Raw genomic sequence first — 20175 nt, forward strand, 5'->3', positions numbered from 1 at the left:
TTCAGCCAATAGGACATCTTGCCGCGATTCTCATGTGACCAATAGGTCTTGATGCCGATGTCTACCTCGAGCACTCGGTACAGGCGGCCACAATACATCTTGGACAAGAAAAGGCGAATGGCATGACTGATCACAGATATGTAAGAATGGCTGATAGTATCACTTGAGAAAGCAGTCCTTACTTCCTCTCACGAACAAAACTTTGCCATTTCAACATTAGTGGTCGCAAACCCGAAATACTCTCTCAATGGCAGTAGGAAGTGCATCTTCCCTCAACATAAAATTGAGCAATCCTTTGCAATCAGTTCAAAACCACATGGAGACTGTACAGAGTTTACCAGGTGAGTCATTCCGATCTGAGCCTTCTAGACCGCAGTGGCTGACCCTCAGATAAATCCGCATATATCTCAGTACACGGCCGCAAATACTCGCTCCCCACACGTCCAACCGTCGCCGTCTGCATCGATGGGTTCGACCCTGAGTACTTATCCCAAGGCATTGCAGACGGAATCATTCCTCACCTAGGCCGCTTTGTAGCATCAGGATTCGCGGTGACAGCGAAAGGCGCGATGCCATCGTTCACGAATCCCAACAACCTCTCGATCATCACCGGTGCACCGACCTCCGCTCACGGCGTTGCGGGGAACTTCTTTCTCGACAAGGAGTCGAAGAAGGAGTTCATGCTGCTCGACGACTCGATGCTCCGAGGCACGACCATTCTCAAGGAGATGGCCAGTCGCGGCGTACGAGTCGCGGCCGTGACAGCCAAGGATAAACTCAGGAGAATCATCGCACATGGTCTCAAGCCCGAGAATGGAGCGATATCCTTCTCGTCGGAGAAAGTCAGGGACTGTACCATGGCGGAGAACGGGGTGTGCGACGTCGAAGAATGGATCGGGCGGCCTGCACCGTCGCAGTACTCCGGCGACCTCTCGCTGTTCGTCTTGGACGCCGGGGTCAAGATCCTCGAAGAGGACAGGGCGGATTTACTTTACCTCACCCTCTCGGATTTCATCCAACACCATCATGCCCCTGGATCTCAGGAATCGAACGAGTTCATGAAAGCATTGGACGCCCGTCTCGGCCAGCTCACCAGCCTTGGAGCCCTCGTCGCAGTGACTGGGGATCACGGCATGAGCGACAAGGCAGATGAGGACGGAAAGCCGAATGTGCTCTTCCTCCAGGACGTTCTGGAAGACAAATGGGGCCGGGGCGTCGCTCGCATAATCTGTCCCATCACAGACCCCTTTGTCAAGCACCACGGCGCTCTCGGCTCATTCGTCCGGGTCCATCTAGCAGATAACACAAAGGTCGGAGAGCTGCTGGAATTCTGCAAAGGCCTGCCACACGTCGAGCTTGCTCTCGACGGGAAATCCGCCGCCGAGACCTTCGAGATGCCGCTCGATCGCGAGGCAGACATTGTTGTGATCGCGAAGGACAACGCCGTGATCGGGAGCCGTGCTGCCGAGCATGACTTGTCCAGCATATCAGGACACCGCTTGCGCTCTCATGGCGGACTGTCCGAGCAGGAGATACCGCTTCTTCTGTCGGGTCCCGTGAAAGACCAGACTGCATCGAAACGAACGGCATGGCGGAACTTTGATATCTTTCATCTGCTTCTCAATGAGGCGGCGTAGGGCTTGGTACATAGCCGCAGCTTTGATCTTGGTGATTAGTTCGCAACTCAGCTCAATACAGTTAGTTCTTCTCTCCCATAGCCATCTACACAGTGTAGTCAGAGATCCTAATACGCACCTCCCGAAACGAGCGTGGCGCCATCCATCAAGAACCCACAGAGTCCTCCTCAGAGCCACTTCGAGGCCGGATTACGTTGAAGCAATTCCTGCTTGATCCTTTCAGGCTGCATTGCTACGCAGTCACTGCGAGCAATGATAGATAAAAAATCCTGTCAGCTATCCCTCTCTCTCCTGAAACTTGGGGTTTGGAACTGAAATATGGCGAGGCAGACGCTCGGACTTCAACCGTTCCCTTTTCCTCTTGCAATCCCATTTAACGCTGCATGCACATGGCTGGAAGTCAATTTCGTACTATTCATGGACTAGCGACATCTTCGAGTTGCTCTGCCATTGAGGAAGAGGCCTGCACGACCAGGCGTATCGGCCGAGGAGAAAAGCGGGTAGGTAAGCATATCGTCTTAGAAAAGAAACTGAAAACAGGACAAAATGCACATTATTTCAATCTGGGTCTCGCCTACACTCGATGATGCAGCGTGCATCATTTTGGATTGTGAACAACCTCGCACAGAAAACAGAGCGAGTGGTGCTCGTTACGGGAGTCTGAAACCTTTGTCGCTGTCTGATGCTTTCAATTCATCTTTAATATTCGCCCGCTTCGCTTTGGAAAAAAAGAGGGGTGGCGCCAGTGGCCAAAACAAAACCAATCAATGGTCAGCAGGGACGCACCACAGGCCACTAGCGACTATTCAGTGTACAACGATCGCACTTTGTGATGGTCGCACCATGATTTACTGCTCCTCCTCCAATGGAACTTCCTCTTCACCGTATTCCTCTTCACCCTCGGAGATACTAGCATCCTGGTATTGTTGATATTCAGAGACAAGATCGTTCATGTTGGACTCAGCCTCAGTGAACTCCATCTCGTCCATACCCTCACCAGTGTACCAATGCAAGAAAGCTTTTCGTCGGAACATAGCTGTGAACTGATCACCAATACGCTTGAAAAGCTCTTGAATAGAGGTCGAGTTACCGACGAAAGTCGATGACATCTTCAAGCCACGTGGTGGGATGGAGCAAAGAGCAGTTTGCACGTTGTTGGGGATCCATTCGACGAAGTAGCTGTTGTTCTTGCTCTGAACATTGCGCATCTGGTCCTCGACCTCCTTCATGCTAACCTTGCCGCGGAAGATAGCGGAGCAGGTCAAATAGCGACCATTCCGGAAATCAGAAGCAGCCATCATGTTCTTGGGGTCGAACATTTGTTGAGTAAGCTCGGGGACTGTGACGGCACGGAAAGAGTATGCACCACGGCTAGTGAGAGGTGCAAAGCCAACCATGAAGAAGTGAAGACGAGGGAAGGGAACCATGTTGACGGCAAGTTTCCGAAGGTCAGAGTTCAGTTGACCAGGGAAACGCAAGCATGTGGTAACACCAGACATGACTGCTGAGACGAGATGGTTCAAATCACCATATGAGGGGTTGGACAGCTTCAGGGTACGCATGCAAATGTCGTACAGAGCCTAGGAACCGTTAGACGGGACGGAAGTGAGCGGGTGTTGGGGATACATACCTCGTTATCGATACAGAAGGTCTCATCGGAGTTCTCGACCAATTGATGGACGGAAAGAGTAGCGTTGTATGGCTCGACAACGGTGTCGGACACCTTGGGGGATGGAACAACGGAGAAGGTGGCCATCATTCGATCGGGGAACTCTTCTCGAATCTTGGAAATCAACAACGTTCCCATACCAGCACCGGTACCACCACCAAGGGAGTGGGTGATCTGGAAGCCTTGGAGGCAATCGCAGCTCTCAGCCTCACGGCGGACGACATCGAGAACTTGGTCAACAAGCTCAGCACCCTCAGTGTAATGACCCTTGGCCCAGTTGTTGCCTACACTTCCACGTTACTATAACTGCTTCGAGGTTTAAGTTGTTGAAAGGTATCATACCAGCACCGCTCTGTCCAAAGACGAAGTTGTCGGGACGGAAGAGTTGGCCAAATGGACCAGCGCGGACAGCATCCATGGTACCGGGTTCGAGATCGACAAGAACGGCGCGGGGGACATATTTGTTGCCAGAGGCCTGGTACCGTTAAATTTGGTGCTGTTTACACTTCGTTACGACACATACCTCATTGAAGTAGACGTTCATACGCTCAAGTTGAAGGTCCGAGGTGCCATTGTAGCTATAATTGTCAATTGAAAGGATGTGGTAAAAGCTTGTGACTTTCTTACACTCCGGAGCCGTCGAGGCCATGCTCGCCCGAGATTTGTTGCCTGTGATCGAGTTAGAGCTGGTTCGAGGGGAAATATAGCGCGGAGGTTCGAGGGACTCTGTACCAGAAGGCAGCACCAATTTGGTTACCCTAAAAATCCATCAGTCAAATGTATCAAGACGGAGCCGTGAGGATACGTACGCATTGGCCGGTCTGCAAGTGCACCTGTTTTGAGAAAAGCAATGTTAGCTCCTGGTCCTGTCAAGATGATAGTGGTGATGATTGTGGTGGGGGTCCCAGGGGGTCAACACGCAAAAGACGCGTTGGGTCTCAGGCTGGCCTCAACTTACGATCTCACGCATGATGATAGACGGATATGTAGTTGTGGGTGGTGTATGGATGAGAAGGGCAGAGATGTAGAAAGCTACAATGAACCAGGAGTGAGAGGGTGCTGTGGACAGGTTGCTGCAGTCGGTGCAGTTGTGTTAGTTGTGGGCAGACTTGAAAGGAGAATTGGCCTCAATCAACAAACCTGGGCGGTTGCCAAGCCTTTGGGAGCGCGATAGGCGGTGAGGAAGGAGCTAGGGACGAAGCACTAACGCCTGCCTGCCTGTTGGGTTCGCCGTTCCTGCTCCGATAAAAAACATCCATCCCAAAGCAGCGGGGTGTTTTAACACTTGACCCTTTACGGACTGGCGACGCGTGAAACACGTGAGGCTCTATTTACTAACAATAAAAACGTGACGTCACAAGTTTTGTATCTCTCACTGGCAGTCGCAAAGTTCACATTATGAATGCTGAGTTCAAAAATAAAAGCACCTCTCTGCTTAATTATGATATCAATATCGATTGACCACGTGCTCCCTTTATGCCTTTTTGTTGAGATCCGTGACAATGCCCTGTCGTTAATCATGCAATACAGCTGAACATCATCCACATCGCAGCCTGACAATTTATTCCTAGGTAACGCTATTTTACACGTCGTTTGAAGGGTATTGGACCCGTAGTGTGGAGAGGGTTTCCTCCTTCAACGATCTCATGCTCACGAAACGCGACAAGATAGCCGCTGATCCAGCCTTGTCGTTTGTTCCGGATGCTCTGGCACCGCCAAATGGTTGTTGCCCAACGACAGCTCCTACAAGTCACAATTAGTCGAGCTGTGAGAATGGACAATGAAAAAGACTCTAATTACTCACCGGTGCTCTTGCAGTTGATGTAATAATTTCCAGCTGCGTTCCTGAGTGCCTCCTCCGCATATCGAATCGCGGCACGATCTTTGGCGAATACCGCGCCAGTCAGGGCGTAGTCGGATGAGGCATCGACAAGCTTGCAAACTTTCTCAAACCCATCAGCAGCCGAGTCGTCATAGACGTAGATCGTCAGAATTGGCCCAAAGAATTCAGTGCTCATGTTTGGATGCTCCGGGTTCTTGGTCTCATAAATTGTCGGGTGCACGAAATAGCCTTTGGAGCTGTCGTATTTGCCTCCGACAAGGAGTTCAAGCTCCTTGTCATCCTGTGCAGCATCAATTACTCCGGACAACTTCTTGAAGCTGGCCTCATGAATGACAGGGCCAATAAAGTTCCCAAAATCCTCGGGAGGGCCAACTTTCAGCTTCTCCGTCTCTGCGACAAGCTTCGACTTGAACGCTGGCCAGATCGAGGCAGGGATGTATGCTCGAGAGGTGGCGCTGCATTTTTGGCCTTGATACTCGAAAGCTCCGCGGATGGTTTGCACCGCAGCGTTGTCGATATCGGCGCTGCTGTGAACAAGATGGAAGTTCTTGCCACCAGTCTCTCCGACGATTCTGGGGTAGCCCTTGTATCGGCCCTCACCGATACCTTGGCCGATTTGAGCGTACAGTTTCCTGAAGACAGCTGTTGACCCAGTGTAGTGTAGGGCAGCGAACTGCCTGTGACTGAGGACAGCCTTGGTCACTTGCTCAGCATCACCCGGCACAAATTGAATGACACCCGCTGGTAAGCCGGCCTCGAGGAGGATCTGATGGACCAAATAGTTGGAGGCGATGGCTGACGGACTGGGCTTCCAGATGACAACATTGCCCATCAGAGCGGGCGCCCCTGGCAGATTGCCACCGATAGCAGTAAAGTTAAACGGGGAGATAGCGTAGACAAAGCCTTCGAGCGGCCTGTACTCGACTCTGTTCCACACACCAGGGGAGTTGTAAGGCGGTTGTTGAGCATACAGTTCCTCGGCATATCTGACATTGAATTTCAAGAAATCGATCAACTCCGCAGCGGCATCGATTTCGGCCTGCCAGGCATTCTTTCCTTGTCCCAGCATCGTGGCCGCCATGATCTCATATCTATATTTTGTGCTGATCAGGTCCGCTGCTTTGAGGAAGACTGCGGCGCGGTCTGCAAAGGGTAGAGATTCCCAAGCAGGCTTTGCAGCCAGTGCTCCCTCTATGGCATTGTTGACGTCCTCAGTAGAGGCATTGCAGTATTTTGCAATGGTGGTTGCGTGTGAGGAGGGGTTGTTTTGTGTGAGGATAGACGAGGTCGTGATGGATTTCCCGGACACGACCAGAGGGATCTCGAGAGGGGCTCGTCCTTGCAGGGCTTCTACAGCCGCCGCCAGGCCTTCTCGATCCGGAGAGCCTTTCGCATAGTGCTTGTTTGGCTCGTTGGTGATAGTTGGGATTCTGAAGGCGGCGAGGGTCGACATTGCGAAGGGAGTGGAGGAGAAGCTGCGAGCCGTCTGTGAAGATGGGATTGATCGTGGAGAAGTACGAGGAAGAGAGAGCAAACGCCTACAAGAACCAGACATCTTCAACAGAAAAGTTAAGAATAGCTGAGCAACCCGGCCGCCAGCAACTCGCTTTATTGGAAGAGGTCATGCTCCCCGTCCCCTGCACGACGACCCCACGTTGGTCTTTTGCACTCGGAAAGCCATGACCAAATTCTTTGCTGATGCGGCGGCTAACTACGGCTCTATTCGGCTTCAAGGGTCCTTCAGTGGAGATGCCCGCTAATCGTGGACAACGATAGGTGGCGAGGGCGGCGATGGTGCTTGATACTTGATGCTATCGGCGTGTGCCATGCGACACTCTTCCATCCTTGCTATCAAAAATAACAAGTGCGGCCCGAACTTTCCGATTTTTCCATCCAGCCTTACGGTGCATCGGTTATCCAGAGTAAAAAAAATTGACTCACGTCATAAGTCAATCGCTAACAACTTCCACTCAAGTACATTGTAAACTCTGCGACTGATAATAGTCGACACCGTGAACACCAGGTTCAAGCTTAGCGAACTGCGAACGGGCATCCGATCGTCAGTTTCTTCTTTAGCTGCTGGGCATCAGCATCCGCCTCCTGCTGGCCTTTGCCCTTGAATGCTAGAGGTCCAGTTTCCCTCACAACGAACCCCTCTGGGTATGTACCCTCATCTCCAGGCACAGCTATTCCCAGAGCCGACGAAATCAATGCCCCTGGCCCCCATCGATTCCACAAGGTTGGCTTGACATAAACTGGTTTGGTATCCCACCTCACCACGTAACGCCGTCCAGCTTTGTCAGGATCCTTGGTGTGTAAACTGTATTTCATGAACCATGGCCTCGGGAGAGCGAGGTACCTGAGATAGAATTTCCTGACAGTCATGAATCTCTCAAACCAAGCCGCATAAGACGCTGGTGCCGGTTCGAACATGATGGCCTCTCTCAGGCGGTCATCGAGTGGAACGCTGACCAACTTCATCATGACCGGGTGGATGAATTTTGGGAGCGTGCCCAAAAGGAGGGCGCGCGTTTGCACAGCTGTGTCGTAGCTGTTCTTGTTCGGCACCATAACCTTCTTCTCATATTCTTTGGCCCAGGTGTCCATCTCGCGGTAGAAATGGAGGCCATCCTTCCATCCAGTCTTATAACTCGGCAGAGGTTCGAAACTGATGTGCATGCTGTCGCCCATGTATTTGTGAAAGACACCCATGGCACAGAGCTCAAGGTCCGTAAGCTGCCTCCACTCATATCTGTTGATCCACTCTGGTGGCTGATTTAAGAAAAGGGTTAATGTGTATAGCATGTCGTCGTTCGAGATCTTCCCCTGTCTGATATAGTGGCCGTGAAGGTAATTCAGCCTTGAGGTAGCCTTCAAGGCTTTGTCGCTTGCTGGGTCGGACGCATACATATCGCCCAAGAGGACACCGGTGTCTGCATATCGCTTGTCGACATTTTTAGCTGTTGAGAGCTGTGTAGTCTTGACCAGTAACTCAGCTATGGTAGGGATACCATACGTGCGAAACAGTGCAAATTGGAGACCTTTCTCGAACAACGCAGGAAACTCGTAATCGCTCATGGCCGAAATGATATCATGTGCTTCTTTGACCGTCATACCTTCGTACGATGGTCGCTCAGGAGTACCATATTTAAATCTAGCTTGGAGTGCCTTGAGTCGTCGAAATCGTAAGGCTGAGCAGAGGAAAGGATAAGCAACAATGGCTGGGAGAAGATAATACGACCAGATCCATGGTAATCCTGATAGTTGTCTTGATGATGAGGACGCGAACTTAGAGAGTGCGCCCGTGGATAAGTTTGAGCTCAGCTTCTCCATGAAATCCGCCATGCTGGCAGTCGTCGCAATGGCAGCGGCACAAGGTGAAGTGGGAAAGGTGTTTTCAAACCGAGTAAGACCGCTCTTGATATACAGCAAAGCTTAAGATGGCTACACGACGATAGGCAGTAATTGCAAGTGGAAGCGCAGCGGCCTGGCCGTATGAGACGAAGCAAGTTGTCAGGCCTTGATCTGGGTCAACGGCGCAATTAGTAGTATGGTTAGATAGAGGGAGGCTTACATATGGACTGGTTCGGCATACAACCTGCGACGCAGGGGCCAAAGGAGCCTTGGCTTTACCCGTTGGGTGCCTGTCTCGTTGGCTACTTATAAGTTGCTCGTATCTTGCCTACCCCGAACTGAAAACATGGGTTAGGCGTGCCCACTGGGTAGCGCCCATGTTCGTTGTACATACTCCGTACTTGGAGGAGAGCTCCAGAAAAGCTCCACAGACTGCTTAACGCCGCTACTCCACGACGCTTGTGGAGATGTTTGCAAATATCTGGAATGAACAAGGGGAATGGCAGCCTGACTGATGCAGAGGGATGCCTAGGGATGCCTAGGAATGCCTAGGAATGCCTAGGGACGCCGACGGGGTCCCTGATTGATTAAGCAACGAATTTCCTGTTCGCCGTGCGTGGCTAGCAGTCCTCGGGCTTACAGTCCTCGGGCTTACAGGTTCCCTCGCTTCTGGGGAGTGAGAAACCAATCGAGTAACTACTCTATTAGTGAGCACATCTGTGCATTACCTATGGCTATGGGTGCCTATCCCGGATCTGGCCGCCTCGCTGTTACAGTACGAAGCACATGGACAGTCCCGGCAGATGCAGATTCCTTCCCGAGAGTCAACCAGATGGAGTCAGCTCCCAATCCAGGTGGGACGATAGGCCGCAAGAGCCGCATCCATCGATCAACGACTGTCGAGTCAGGCTTATGAGTCGGCGAATAGGGAGATCACGCATAAACGAAAGCACTGCTCCAGCCAGAATTATGCCCAGAAAACCGACCCTACACCATTACTCCCAGGGACAAAAGCACTCGCTACATGGGTACACAAGCGGGACGAGGTGTACTACACCCTTACTGAGTTGGCAGTGTGCCCGTATTGAAGTCGGCACGAAATGCGCAAATGGGGAGCATACCTGCGTACAAGTATGGACTACTCGATGAATGTCGACTCCTCGGTCCCCGAGATACCAGGTCGGCTTAGAGCCTTGGAACCCTTGAGGCTGTTTCTTTGCTTCAATCAAAGTGTCATATGACATCTCCTGGAGTTGTTATAGCTTGCAAGTCGTCCATCCGCGCTTGGTCGCCTGAGAGATCCAAAGGCTCGGGATGAATAAATGTAATATTGCCATTTGCTGCATCACATGCATACGTTCTCTCTCGCACTTTTATACAGCAGCTGCGCCCGCCAACGGCGTTTCTAACTAGTTAACATGAAAAGTCACTATATGGCAAAGGCATGTCCCATGTAGTCAGTTATGCGGCCAACCTCTTCGTAACGCTGCGTATGCGCGCATAGCAATAAATCCTGTCGTAACGCAATGGTCCTCAACAAAATATCTTCACGGGCGCCGAAATCCCCTTACTTAGGCCAGGCCTACTTTTCCATCGTTGCAGTGCCTTTGGCCAAAGCGATTGCCCTCGCTGCCGCCTCTTCGAAGGAATCTGTCAAGGTGTCAGCGTGAAATCACCTCAGAGAACGGGCTCTCATCCTCTCTTACCAAAAGCGTCAAGCTTCAAACCGCTTTCTTGAATGAGCTTCTGACCCTCCACTTCACGGGTACCTCTGATTCGGACGACTACCGGCACCTTGAGATCTAAGTCCTTAAATGCCATTAGAATGCCGTTTGCGATCATGTCACCCAGGGTCAATCCACCAAAGATGTTGACGAATATCACTTTGACGCGGGGGTCGGAAGACACGATCTTGAATCCAGCCTTGATGGTCTCCGAGGTCGCTTTACCTCCAGTGTCCATGAAGTTCGCAGGGTGACCGCCTCGGGCGAACAGAGCATCGACAGTATTCATGGCCAGGCCGGCTCCATTGACAATTGTTCCAATACTGCCCTCGCCCTCGAGCTTGACGTAGATCATTCCGTCCTTTTCAGCTTCCACGTCTTCTCTGACTTCACTCTTGATATCTCTCAAGGCGTGAACTTCGGCTTGTCGCCCAGAACTCCGGAACGCGGCATCATCAAATCCAAACTTTGCCCCTTGTACCTGCAACCCACCATCGTCATCAAGAGCGAATTTAGTTTGAACAACAAATGCTTCCTTGGACATGAAGATGTCAACTAACTCGGTTACCAGTCTTTGTAATGACGGTTTCCCCTTGTCTGAAACTCCCAAGTGAGTCGAGACGTCGGCTAATAAGTCTTCCGATTTGGCATCATCTGAACCATAAGCAAATGGAAATTTCTTCGATTTTTGAAACGCATATTCAGGGTCTGTTGATGGTGAAGCTATGATGCATGGCTGGCGAGATTCTCGGTCAATTGAGATGGCAACGAAATTTTCGTCTTTTATTGTCGGACGCTCGACCGTGGGAATTCCTCTCTCATTGAGCATATCGTACGCTTGTTTTTGTTTGATATAAAGTGTCCGACGCTGTTCGAATTTGCGAGAGTTGGCGGCGACGAGTCGTGGTCGTGGTCGTGGTCGTGGTCGCATTGTGTGATATCCCCTTCGTTGAGATGGCGGCAATCTTGAGCCAGAGTTTCGATTTCCAGATCGTTCTGCGAGCAACTTCTTCATCTGTTCTCCAAGCTTTTCTGGATGATCGACGATGGCAACACCAGCATCTTGAAGCACCTGGATTTTCTTTTCAGCACTTGCTTCCCCGGGTGCTGCCCACGCGCCAGCGTGACCCATGATTCGACCAGCAGGTGCCCTAACACCACCAATAACTGACATAAAAGGTTTTGGGTTCGGTGTGCTTCGGTTGTAATCTTTAATCCACTCAGCAGCTCGGAGCTCAGCGCTACCTCCAATCTCCCCGATCATGATGATGCCTTCGGTATGCTCGTCTTCCACCAGAATCTGGAAGGCCTCGACAAAGTTCGTGCCTGCAAGCACATCACCTCCCATGCTGATGCCATAGGTCTGTCCCAGGCCTGCTCGGGTCGTCGAAGCAACTGCTTCGTAGCTTAAAGTGCCTGATTTGGCAACAATTCCAATTTTGCCCTCTTTGTAAAATGGGAGAGGCTGAAACCCTAAGCGACATCTGCCGTGGGTGCTAATGATACCGGGACAGTTTGCGCCGACTAATCTGGTCTTGGATTGAGTTCGAAGCATCTGATGTATCCGTAGAATGTCGTGAATAGGAATGTGTTCGGCAACTGCAACAATAAGAGGGATCTCGTTCTCGATTGCTTCTTCCATTGCTTGGACAGTTCCATTTCCGGGTACGTAGATTGCGCTGGCATCTGGCTTCAGCTTCTCGACGGCAGCTCTGACACTCGGCAAAACCGGTAGTCCTAGATGCTCGCCTTCTACTCCAGGCTTTACTCCGCCGACGACGTTGGTACCATAGTCTATGGATTCTTTTGCATTCATCGTCGCTTGGCGGCCGGTAAATCCCTGGTAAAGGACTCGGGTGTGCTTTCCTATCTTGAGATTTTTGATTGTGTCGGAGTAACTCATCTGACGTGAGCTACTTGAAAAGGGTGCAACATTCCCATATGTTCCATATCTGAGCAGCGCTCCATAGGGCAATCCTGTCGACTTTCCCCAAGGGCCCCGAGGTATTACAATTCGCGTCATTGTAACTAGGGCTCACACGAGATAGCGGCAATCTTGCCTCTCTACCACCACCACAGCTTAGAGACGGCAGTATTTGCTCTGGCACTGCGGCGCATATGTGCATCAAGCTTGACAGCGGCGATCAAGTAGTAGCATGACCTACGTAAGGATGAGGGGAATATATACGGAGCCCAAGGTCCCAAGGGGCCATGATGCAGAGCTAATCGAATAGCCCGACCTCGGGTAAACGAGTATCAAGACAATGGATCCACTTACGAGACGCGGGCCATCAATTGCTTGTCCGCCACCTGCAATTTCGAGACACTAAGAGAGTTCCGAGATAAAAGCAGGTGTGGTGTGCGAGACCGGAGATGAGCTATCGGAATATGTCGCTGGTTTGGACTCGGGGGGCATGTGAGAGACCACCAAGCCACTCGATCGGCGGTTGACTCCATCAAGCGGAAGGCCTCCTGTGTGAGATATGCTTGTGCATAGACTCTCCGTCTCCACGTAGCATATGAGACGACGATCCCTGTACTTCCACAACGTGTCACTGGGAGAATTTGATTGTGGGAAGTCACCACCTAAAACGACAGGTTCGTGCGCCGCTTTTGGCCTTCGTTGCACCACGTGATCCAGTTTTTTCCCTCTTTGCTTGTCGACCTCATCTTTCAGCTAACGCTCATAGCTATGAAAATGGTTTTATCGAAAGGACCTGAATATCTCGACTGGCGCACATGGCACAATAATAGTAGTCCTTTTATACCACCATGCTTGCCCTGGAGCCTGAGGCCGTTCCGATTCGGTATTCCGCCGACATTCGATGCGACTGCGGGGTACATAGAATCGTGAGAAGGGTCATTACTCCGTACTTGTACTTGTAAGGCACGGTTTGATCCAAGGCCACTTAAAGAGCAGGGCACGCAATGCACCAAACTCAAAGGAGTCGCCCCCCCCAGAAAGCCCGCCCTAGCTGATGCACCCCCTTCACCCCTCAATCCATCTATCCATATCCAGAGCTCGATCGGACGATCGGGGCTGTCGCGTGTGGAAACCCATCTGGCTCTGACAGCGTAACCACAGTCAATCTTGGGGAATTATGACATCGGTCCCTGTCGTGGATCCAACTTGACATTCTCCATCCAGTTCCTCCTGCAGTAGGCGATAAGTTCAATTGCCGAGCCATTTCTCCAGCGAGCACCTCTCTTTGGCGAGATCCCAAGTTTGCCTCGTCTCCCGGGTCGAGCACCCCACCGACAATTCGTAGACGCTCAGAATCGACGAGCACGATACAGTCCAGCTCGACTGCGTGTAAGATGGAGTCGAAGCTGTCGAACCTGCACATTGACATGCCACCGAGGGCGAAAATAGAGACGCCGACATCGAAGAAGAAGCCCCAAGCAGTGGTGGATTCATGGGAGGATGAAGACACAAACTCACCTCAGGACGAAGGTTCCAATGCGCAGACTCCCACTGACACATCGGACTCATCATTTAATCCCGCCAAGCGGGTCAACTCTGCTCTAGCACCGCCACCACCTACTCCAATCTCTCCCGAGCACAATGGCCAGTCCATCGATTGGTCGACGGCGAGGGTGCTAGGAGGCGGACGTCCCACCCCATACTCGGCGTCCAACCCGTCATCAACACCCTCGGACTCTGACCGCGAGCGAAGACGGCCTGAGAAGTCGACCGCCACGGCGAGCAGGCTCATCGCGGCGGGGCTAGGCATGAAGGCGCCCAAGAAAACCGAGGAGACCAGGCAATATGAACGTGCAGTGAGGGAGCAGGAAATCAAGCGGAAGAATCGGGAGAAGGAGGCCCAGGAGCGGGAGAAGGAGGCCGATGAGAAGCTGAAGGCTGCGGTCTGGGATAGCTGACCGAGGGCACCTGTGTTGGACTCTTGGTTGCTGTAATGATACCTGGAGGCCCTAGGGCCGAACAGTTCTTGTACCCTAAAACATGGGCAATTTGGAAGTCCTGAGATGGAGGAAGTGTTGGGAGCTCGGGGTACTGGCTGCCACAACTCGGCCAACACGGTGTGACATCTCGATTGTGTAAATAGTGAAATCTCCAAGGCAGTTGGAATGTACCTATCTATTGGAAAACGCATGAGTATGGAAGGAATTTTAGAATTCATTGAGCTCGATCATAAGGAGGCACTAGTCAATTGGAGCGTGTCTGATTCCAAGGCCTTATCTTCTTTAGATAAATCCCAGTGACCATTTCCCCGGCCCCCTCTAAGACCACACCTTGCAGCAACGCCATTCTTGAGTGCCATCAACCAGACTTCTCGAGCCAGAGAATCTGCCTGTCATCTTTGATAACGGGTCTGTTCGAAAACGGCGCGACAAATCCAATTTTCATTCATGTCGAGTGATGTCGTAAATGCCCTTGTGCATGGGAACTGGTCAAGCACAGCCTCCAATCTGCTCTTGGTGAACTTCGATGGAGTCGCCATCCTGCATTTCAAGCTACACAAGTTGTCAGTCTCACACTGGGAAGAGTAAAGGGCGGCGGTATAGAATCGGCAGATACGCGATTGGAGGCTTACCTGATCTGGGGTATCGGTTGCCTGTACTTTCTGGCCTTCGAAGAGAAATCGGGCAGCACGGGGATCCTTTCCTTGCCTCTCGCAAAAGGCCTTCATGAGTTTCTCTAATTTGGTGCTGCGCTTGATTTTGAAAAAGACCTCATTGTTTCCGTCGGTGACCTTGATGTTCAAATGCTCGCCAGCCCCCGCGGCAGGAGCCTCAGAATTTGCACCGTTGGGCGATTGCTGGCCGTTGTCAGACATTTCGATGTTTGATTTGTAAGGGAAAGCGGTGGTAGATTATGGTGGTGGGTGGCGCAAACTGTTGAAGGCGCGTCGGTGTTAGCAAAAAGAAATGCGGAGGCGAGAAGAGGAGGGGAGAAGACAGGTACCGTTTGTCTGTGGGAAGACCGGGATCCAATCTCTAGTTGAACAGGACACGCGCTGTGGGCACTGGTTAGAGAAGGGAGGAAGAGAGGGCGCGATGAGGGCGAGAAGCAGAAGGAGTAGAAGTTTGAAGTTGAACAGCCTCGCGGAAATAATTCTAAGTCCTCAGGCACTCAGACCGTCACGTCGGGTGCCCGCCGCCGCGGCGCAGGCAGGTGCAGGTGCAGATTGCAGAATCGGCAGGAACAAGGGATACATACCGGGATACACACCAGGCAGCAAAAGGACATGCGATCGCTGCAAGTCAAGTGACGTCTTGGAACCTTCGCGATTAAACGAGAAGAGGGTTCGGAGTACGGGGTGTTGAGTTGTTCACTGCCAGGGCGGGAGTTGAGTTGCAAAGGTCAAGTTTGGTGATGGGCTCGTTCTTAAAGAAGCAGAAGGGACCGGCGGGCTGATGAGCTCATTCTACAAACACTTGACATTCACTTTATTTGTTGGTTGCTCCCAGGTCCGGAGTACGTTTCACCCTTTCATCGTGAACCTTCTCATCTGCATGCAACATCTGAGATAGTTCTTTATGATCAGGTGACCATCACCGCACGCTTCACTTTACATAGCCATCAGTTTGCTCCAATTTCACCTGCTTTATCATCGTCCCTAGAGATTTCTCAAGACCAAGCGATCGCTCGAACAATGGTTAGTGTTGACAAATCCTATGTTGTTCCGACCACCTGGCAGATACTAATCAGCACAGGGAGCTCTTGAGAAGGACGTTAAAGCCGATCCTCCTTGTCACCCACGTGCCGTAGGTTGCATGAAACTTCTCTTCCTCCATTATTGACTGACCCGGTTCTTGGGCTTAGTGCGCCATTCAAGGTAAGTGCGCCATGGGTACCTCATACGGAGCTCCATTTTACCATTATTGACTGGCGTTGATCGTCCAGATTGTTTGCAAAAGAACAACTACCAGGAGGAGAAATGCCAGTCGGCTATTGACGCATTGTATGAATGTTGCAATGCCTTTTATCAGGATAAAGGGGATGATGCAACGACCACATCGTGTCCCACAGCCAAACTGCTCAGGCTAAAACTAGAGCAGCGAGGACAAAAGTAGAAACGTACAGGCTACAGTCAAGGGCTCGTGTACAGTGGGAAATGTAGCAACTCGATTTTTTCTACCTGAGCCATCTTCCCTGTTGTAGGTCTGGCCAGCTGAACAGCGAATGCAAAGATGCTCTGAGACAATCGTGAGCACGCAAGAGACCCCGTAGGGTCTGAACAAACATTGAAGCAGGTCTGTTCCGAGACTCTAATGAATGCCTGTAGACATTGAAGAGAGAAAAGAAAAGAAAAAGAACAAGCGTGAAAGCAAGATCTTCTGTGGAATGCATTTTGTTGGAGTCACGAGTCAAAATGTAGCCTAACCCTTTTGGGCCTGCGACTGCAGCGGCAGGAGCAAACGCCAGCGCGCCTCTTTACTTGTACGACTGACTGCCGTCAAACGCGTGCCAGAAAAAGTACGAGGGCGCCGCACACAACCAGATCTCAACCCTGCCCATGACCCAATTTCGCTCCTACAGTAGCACTCTGTTGGAAACCTCTTCTTGTTCGCATCATACCCACAGCGAGGAGCAGGATAGAGACCTCCTTCTCTCTCAATCCTTCTCACCGAATCCATGGCTCCCATTACTAGATCTTCGGTCCATGGAAGACCATTGGATCTATCCCAAGTGAGCCTCATCGCTTGCAGATTCCCCGCAAGCTCGCTGACCTTAAGACCTGGCAGGCGCGGGAATCGCTTACCCATACCCAACACGGCGGTTCTGAGCCTGAAGACGAAGCAATGCCCGATGATTACGCGGAGGACGAGGGTCACGGATATGCTCTTGAAGGTGCGCATTCTCATGGCCACGTGGAACAAGGCGTTGACCGTTTTGTAGATTCTAGGTCCCCATATCGATCCTCGGCGCAGGAGATCCTTAGACCTCTTCAATCTACAGCAGACCGTGTGACTAAACAAGTGGAGGAATTTGCAAAAGCCATGGACAAGTTTGTCACAACTCGAGAACCCGATGACGATGCACTTTGGGAAGATGCTCTATCACTCCTGGAAGCGTATAGCAGCATAGGTGCCAGTCGCAGAGATCTAACATCCAAGAGTGATCCAGATGCACAGATCCAGAAGATTCAACTCGAAGCAGACTTGTGGTTGCTTGTCAGAAATATCCTCTCCATCAGCTCCCCCGAGGCAAGAAACCGTGAAAAAACCGCACAGGAATCTCGGATGGGTGAACTCAACCGGTACTCACCAGGTGCCCTACTATGGGAAGCCTTCCTCGATTCAGACGCGATTGCTCAGGACTATGAATGTATTCTGGATTGGCTGCAGGAGAGGGAAATTACCACAGGAACACCCATGGACGACATCGTGCGCATCTTGAATTCTAAATCCAATCGTGGAGATGGAATATGGAGTGCTGGACCCATATACACTCAATCCGAAGTCAAAAAACAAAAGCGAGCCAGAGTCCTATCGTCCCCACTTAATCCTTCGCTCCCTGGTCTTAGAGGCAACCATACACGTTCTTCTGATGGCAAGCCACTAGTCGCCCAGCTCGACCCCGATGCGCAGACTCGAGAAAACGCCGTGCTTCAAGAAGAGGACGAGTTCCATGAGCAGGCTGCCTGGCGGACCTACTGGGAAATGCTCCGACGTGGCCAAACTCCTCGTCAAATCCAAGCCTGGTGGGCTGAACGCAAAGAAAACTGGCGTTATGCCGAACTTTGTGGGAGTGCCTCATCCAAGGCGCCAGACTCTCCATGGCTACGAATTATCAATACTGCTTCGAATCCCGGCTGGGCGCAGCGCTGTGAAGCTCTCTCACGGGACATGTCTCTCGACGAATATCAACGAGCGGTCTACGGCATGATTGCAGGCAATGTAAATTCTTCTGAACCGATCAATCAGACAATCGACGATCATCTGTTCGCCATCTTCAATGCTCTTCTCATCGAAAGATACCGAGCCTACGTGCAGGCGTGGCAAACCAGATTAACCCAGTCTGGATCAACGACATACCATCCACAGGCTGCCTCAAAAACTCAGTTGCAGCGATTCTTCACAGAAGCCTTGTCAAGCGATGAATCACGCCAGCCACATAAGTTCTTGGAGCTTGCAATTGTTTCAAAGAACTTTTCTGGCTTTCTGCTGGAGATGGGACGGGCATCTGCTCAGATCGCGCATCGACACGGCCTTAGCTCACACCTGATACAGAATGACACAACGCCAGTCAATGAACTTGCCTTGATCAATGCACAGGACCCAGATACTGTCCGATTTGTGGCCCATTTCCAACTAGTTCTACAATCACTGGGCTTGTTGGAGTCTAATTTCGCTGAGGATGAGTACGCCATGGAAAATAACATCGCTAGCTACATAGGTTGGTTGGAAAAGGAGGGTAAGTTCTCCTTGATACCAATTTACGTCGCAAAACTCTCAAGGCCAAGAGGCGAGCATGTACTTGCTTCTGTTCTGGTCAACATCACAAATGAGCAAGAGCGAGAAACGCAGGTGAAGCTCATCAAACAATACAATCTCGACATGTCTGCCATTGCCTATGGTGTATTTACCCTAGCCAACTATGATGCGATTCAAAGATTGAGGGCAGCAGATGGTCCACCCACCACTTCAAGGATTACGGAACCCAGAGCCGCGGGCAACCCTGGACAGCTCAGGATGAAACGCCACCTAATGAGTGGTGAGATTTCCGAAGATGAAGAGAAGGCCATACGAAGCGTGGAATGGTATCGTTTCGTTGACGCTAAGCGATGGGGAAGTGCAGCGTGGTCTGTTTCCCTTCTTTACAAGATCTTCCTCTACGAAGGCAGATTTGCAGCTCTCCGTCAACTCTTCTCACGAGTTCGTCTGAGTGATGTGTCCTTATCTGCTGTCGGGATGAATCTCCTCTTCGCAGATCAAGAGCCACCAACAGAGGAAGTGGAATCACAAAATGGAGATACCGACGAAGAACGCGTGATCTCCGCCAGTCCTGTCCGGAAGAGAAAGAGTTCATCTCAAGACCACATTTTGATACGAACGGGTAGTGACCGAGCAACACTTGCGTTGAAATCTCGAATCTGGAAAGAACTGGAGGACCTCGTATCCATCATTGACGGCCTGGAAGGATTCCAAGAAATCGTGGATGATCTAGAAGAGTGAGCTTGTCAAACAGAATGAAAGAAGAGAGCTGACATTAAGCAGGAACCGCAGCAATCCTACCTACGTCCGAGCCATGAAACGTGAATTAAGAGCAGCACTCGAATTGGTCATCGAGCGAATACAACCCATTTTCGACCACGATTGGTTATGCCAACCTCAGGATGAAATGGAGGGAGTTCTCCTGCACGATCTTCGTAACCACTACATCCCAGACTGTATTCTAGCGTACAACAGCACTCTCTTCTTTGCAGGCCACGCTTTATCACGAGCATATCTCGTTGAGTGCATGGATCTCGCACAGCAGGTGGCCACAAATCCGATGCTGACTGCAGCTTTTGTGGAAAGTGGACGAATGAGGGAACTGGTGCAAGCTTTCGCGCTTGATAGCCAGGCTCTATTACGTGCCAACGAGCAAGGCGGAATGAAACCAAAGAGAAAGGCCGAGCAGGGCAACAGTGATATCTGGAATGTGACATGGAAAGATCAAGGGAACAACAACATGGACCTTGAAGCTTTGGATTGAGCGGAGGCCCACCTCTGGGAAGTTGAGGAAGGGTCAACGATTGTGGGTCTCCAACGATGCTGATACAAACGAAGCCCCATGCATGTGCAATTAGACGTGTCATCGAGCTGAGATATTGGATGTTCGGGCTAGACTGGAGAGAGTGAGGAGAGACTCGAGAAAGGTGGGACGAACAATACAAGCATAGTTACTGCCTTGTCAGGATGCCAGATGTCCTCCTCGCCTTCATGATAAGACTGCACGAGGTTGACTCCCCGTGAGCAATCCACCTCTAATTGCTA

The 20175-nt window shown here is 51.2% G+C and overlaps 8 protein-coding genes across 8 annotated transcripts; 3 read left to right on the forward strand and 5 right to left on the reverse strand.

Moving 5' to 3' along the window:
- Positions 1 to 316: 316 nt before the first annotated feature.
- A1O9_11246 (phosphonoacetate hydrolase) lies at positions 317 to 1637 on the forward strand (the record flags this gene model as incomplete). Its single annotated transcript, XM_013399965.1, has 2 exons — positions 317 to 341; positions 391 to 1637. The coding sequence occupies 2 exons, from the start codon at positions 317 to 319 to the stop codon at positions 1635 to 1637; spliced, it is 1272 nt and encodes a 423-aa protein (XP_013255419.1).
- An 848-nt stretch (positions 1638 to 2485) lies between these two features.
- On the reverse strand, positions 2486 to 3955 carry A1O9_11247 (tubulin beta chain; the record flags this gene model as incomplete). The annotated part of the gene is made up of 4 exons (XM_013399966.1): positions 2486 to 3217; positions 3268 to 3590; positions 3649 to 3781; positions 3830 to 3955. 4 exons carry the CDS (start codon positions 3953 to 3955, stop codon positions 2486 to 2488), a joined length of 1314 nt encoding a protein of 437 aa, XP_013255420.1.
- A 933-nt stretch (positions 3956 to 4888) lies between these two features.
- A1O9_11248 (delta-1-pyrroline-5-carboxylate dehydrogenase, mitochondrial) lies at positions 4889 to 6602 on the reverse strand (the record flags this gene model as incomplete). The annotated part of the gene is made up of 2 exons (XM_013399967.1): positions 4889 to 5049; positions 5111 to 6602. 2 exons carry the CDS (start codon positions 6600 to 6602, stop codon positions 4889 to 4891), a joined length of 1653 nt encoding a protein of 550 aa, XP_013255421.1.
- A 578-nt stretch (positions 6603 to 7180) lies between these two features.
- On the reverse strand, positions 7181 to 8494 carry A1O9_11249 (uncharacterized protein; the record flags this gene model as incomplete). The annotated part of the gene is made up of 1 exon (XM_013399968.1): positions 7181 to 8494. One exon carries the CDS (start codon positions 8492 to 8494, stop codon positions 7181 to 7183), a length of 1314 nt encoding a protein of 437 aa, XP_013255422.1.
- A 1701-nt stretch (positions 8495 to 10195) lies between these two features.
- Positions 10196 to 12130, reverse strand: A1O9_11250 (succinyl-CoA synthetase alpha subunit; the record flags this gene model as incomplete). The annotated part of the gene is made up of 1 exon (XM_013399969.1): positions 10196 to 12130. The coding sequence occupies one exon, from the start codon at positions 12128 to 12130 to the stop codon at positions 10196 to 10198; it is 1935 nt and encodes a 644-aa protein (XP_013255423.1).
- Positions 12131 to 13545: 1415 nt separating this feature from the next.
- A1O9_11251 (uncharacterized protein) lies at positions 13546 to 14109 on the forward strand (the record flags this gene model as incomplete). Its single annotated transcript, XM_013399970.1, has 1 exon — positions 13546 to 14109. The coding sequence occupies one exon, from the start codon at positions 13546 to 13548 to the stop codon at positions 14107 to 14109; it is 564 nt and encodes a 187-aa protein (XP_013255424.1).
- Positions 14110 to 14640: 531 nt separating this feature from the next.
- On the reverse strand, positions 14641 to 15026 carry A1O9_11252 (uncharacterized protein; the record flags this gene model as incomplete). The annotated part of the gene is made up of 2 exons (XM_013399971.1): positions 14641 to 14703; positions 14784 to 15026. The coding sequence occupies 2 exons, from the start codon at positions 15024 to 15026 to the stop codon at positions 14641 to 14643; spliced, it is 306 nt and encodes a 101-aa protein (XP_013255425.1).
- Positions 15027 to 16995: 1969 nt separating this feature from the next.
- Positions 16996 to 19894, forward strand: A1O9_11253 (uncharacterized protein; the record flags this gene model as incomplete). The annotated part of the gene is made up of 2 exons (XM_013399972.1): positions 16996 to 19367; positions 19414 to 19894. 2 exons carry the CDS (start codon positions 16996 to 16998, stop codon positions 19892 to 19894), a joined length of 2853 nt encoding a protein of 950 aa, XP_013255426.1.
- Positions 19895 to 20175: the final 281 nt, after the last annotated feature.

Source organism: Exophiala aquamarina, assembly GCF_000709125.1.
Source record: "Exophiala aquamarina CBS 119918 chromosome Unknown aczIA-supercont1.16, whole genome shotgun sequence".
NCBI classification, from domain to species: domain Eukaryota; kingdom Fungi; phylum Ascomycota; class Eurotiomycetes; order Chaetothyriales; family Herpotrichiellaceae; genus Exophiala; species Exophiala aquamarina.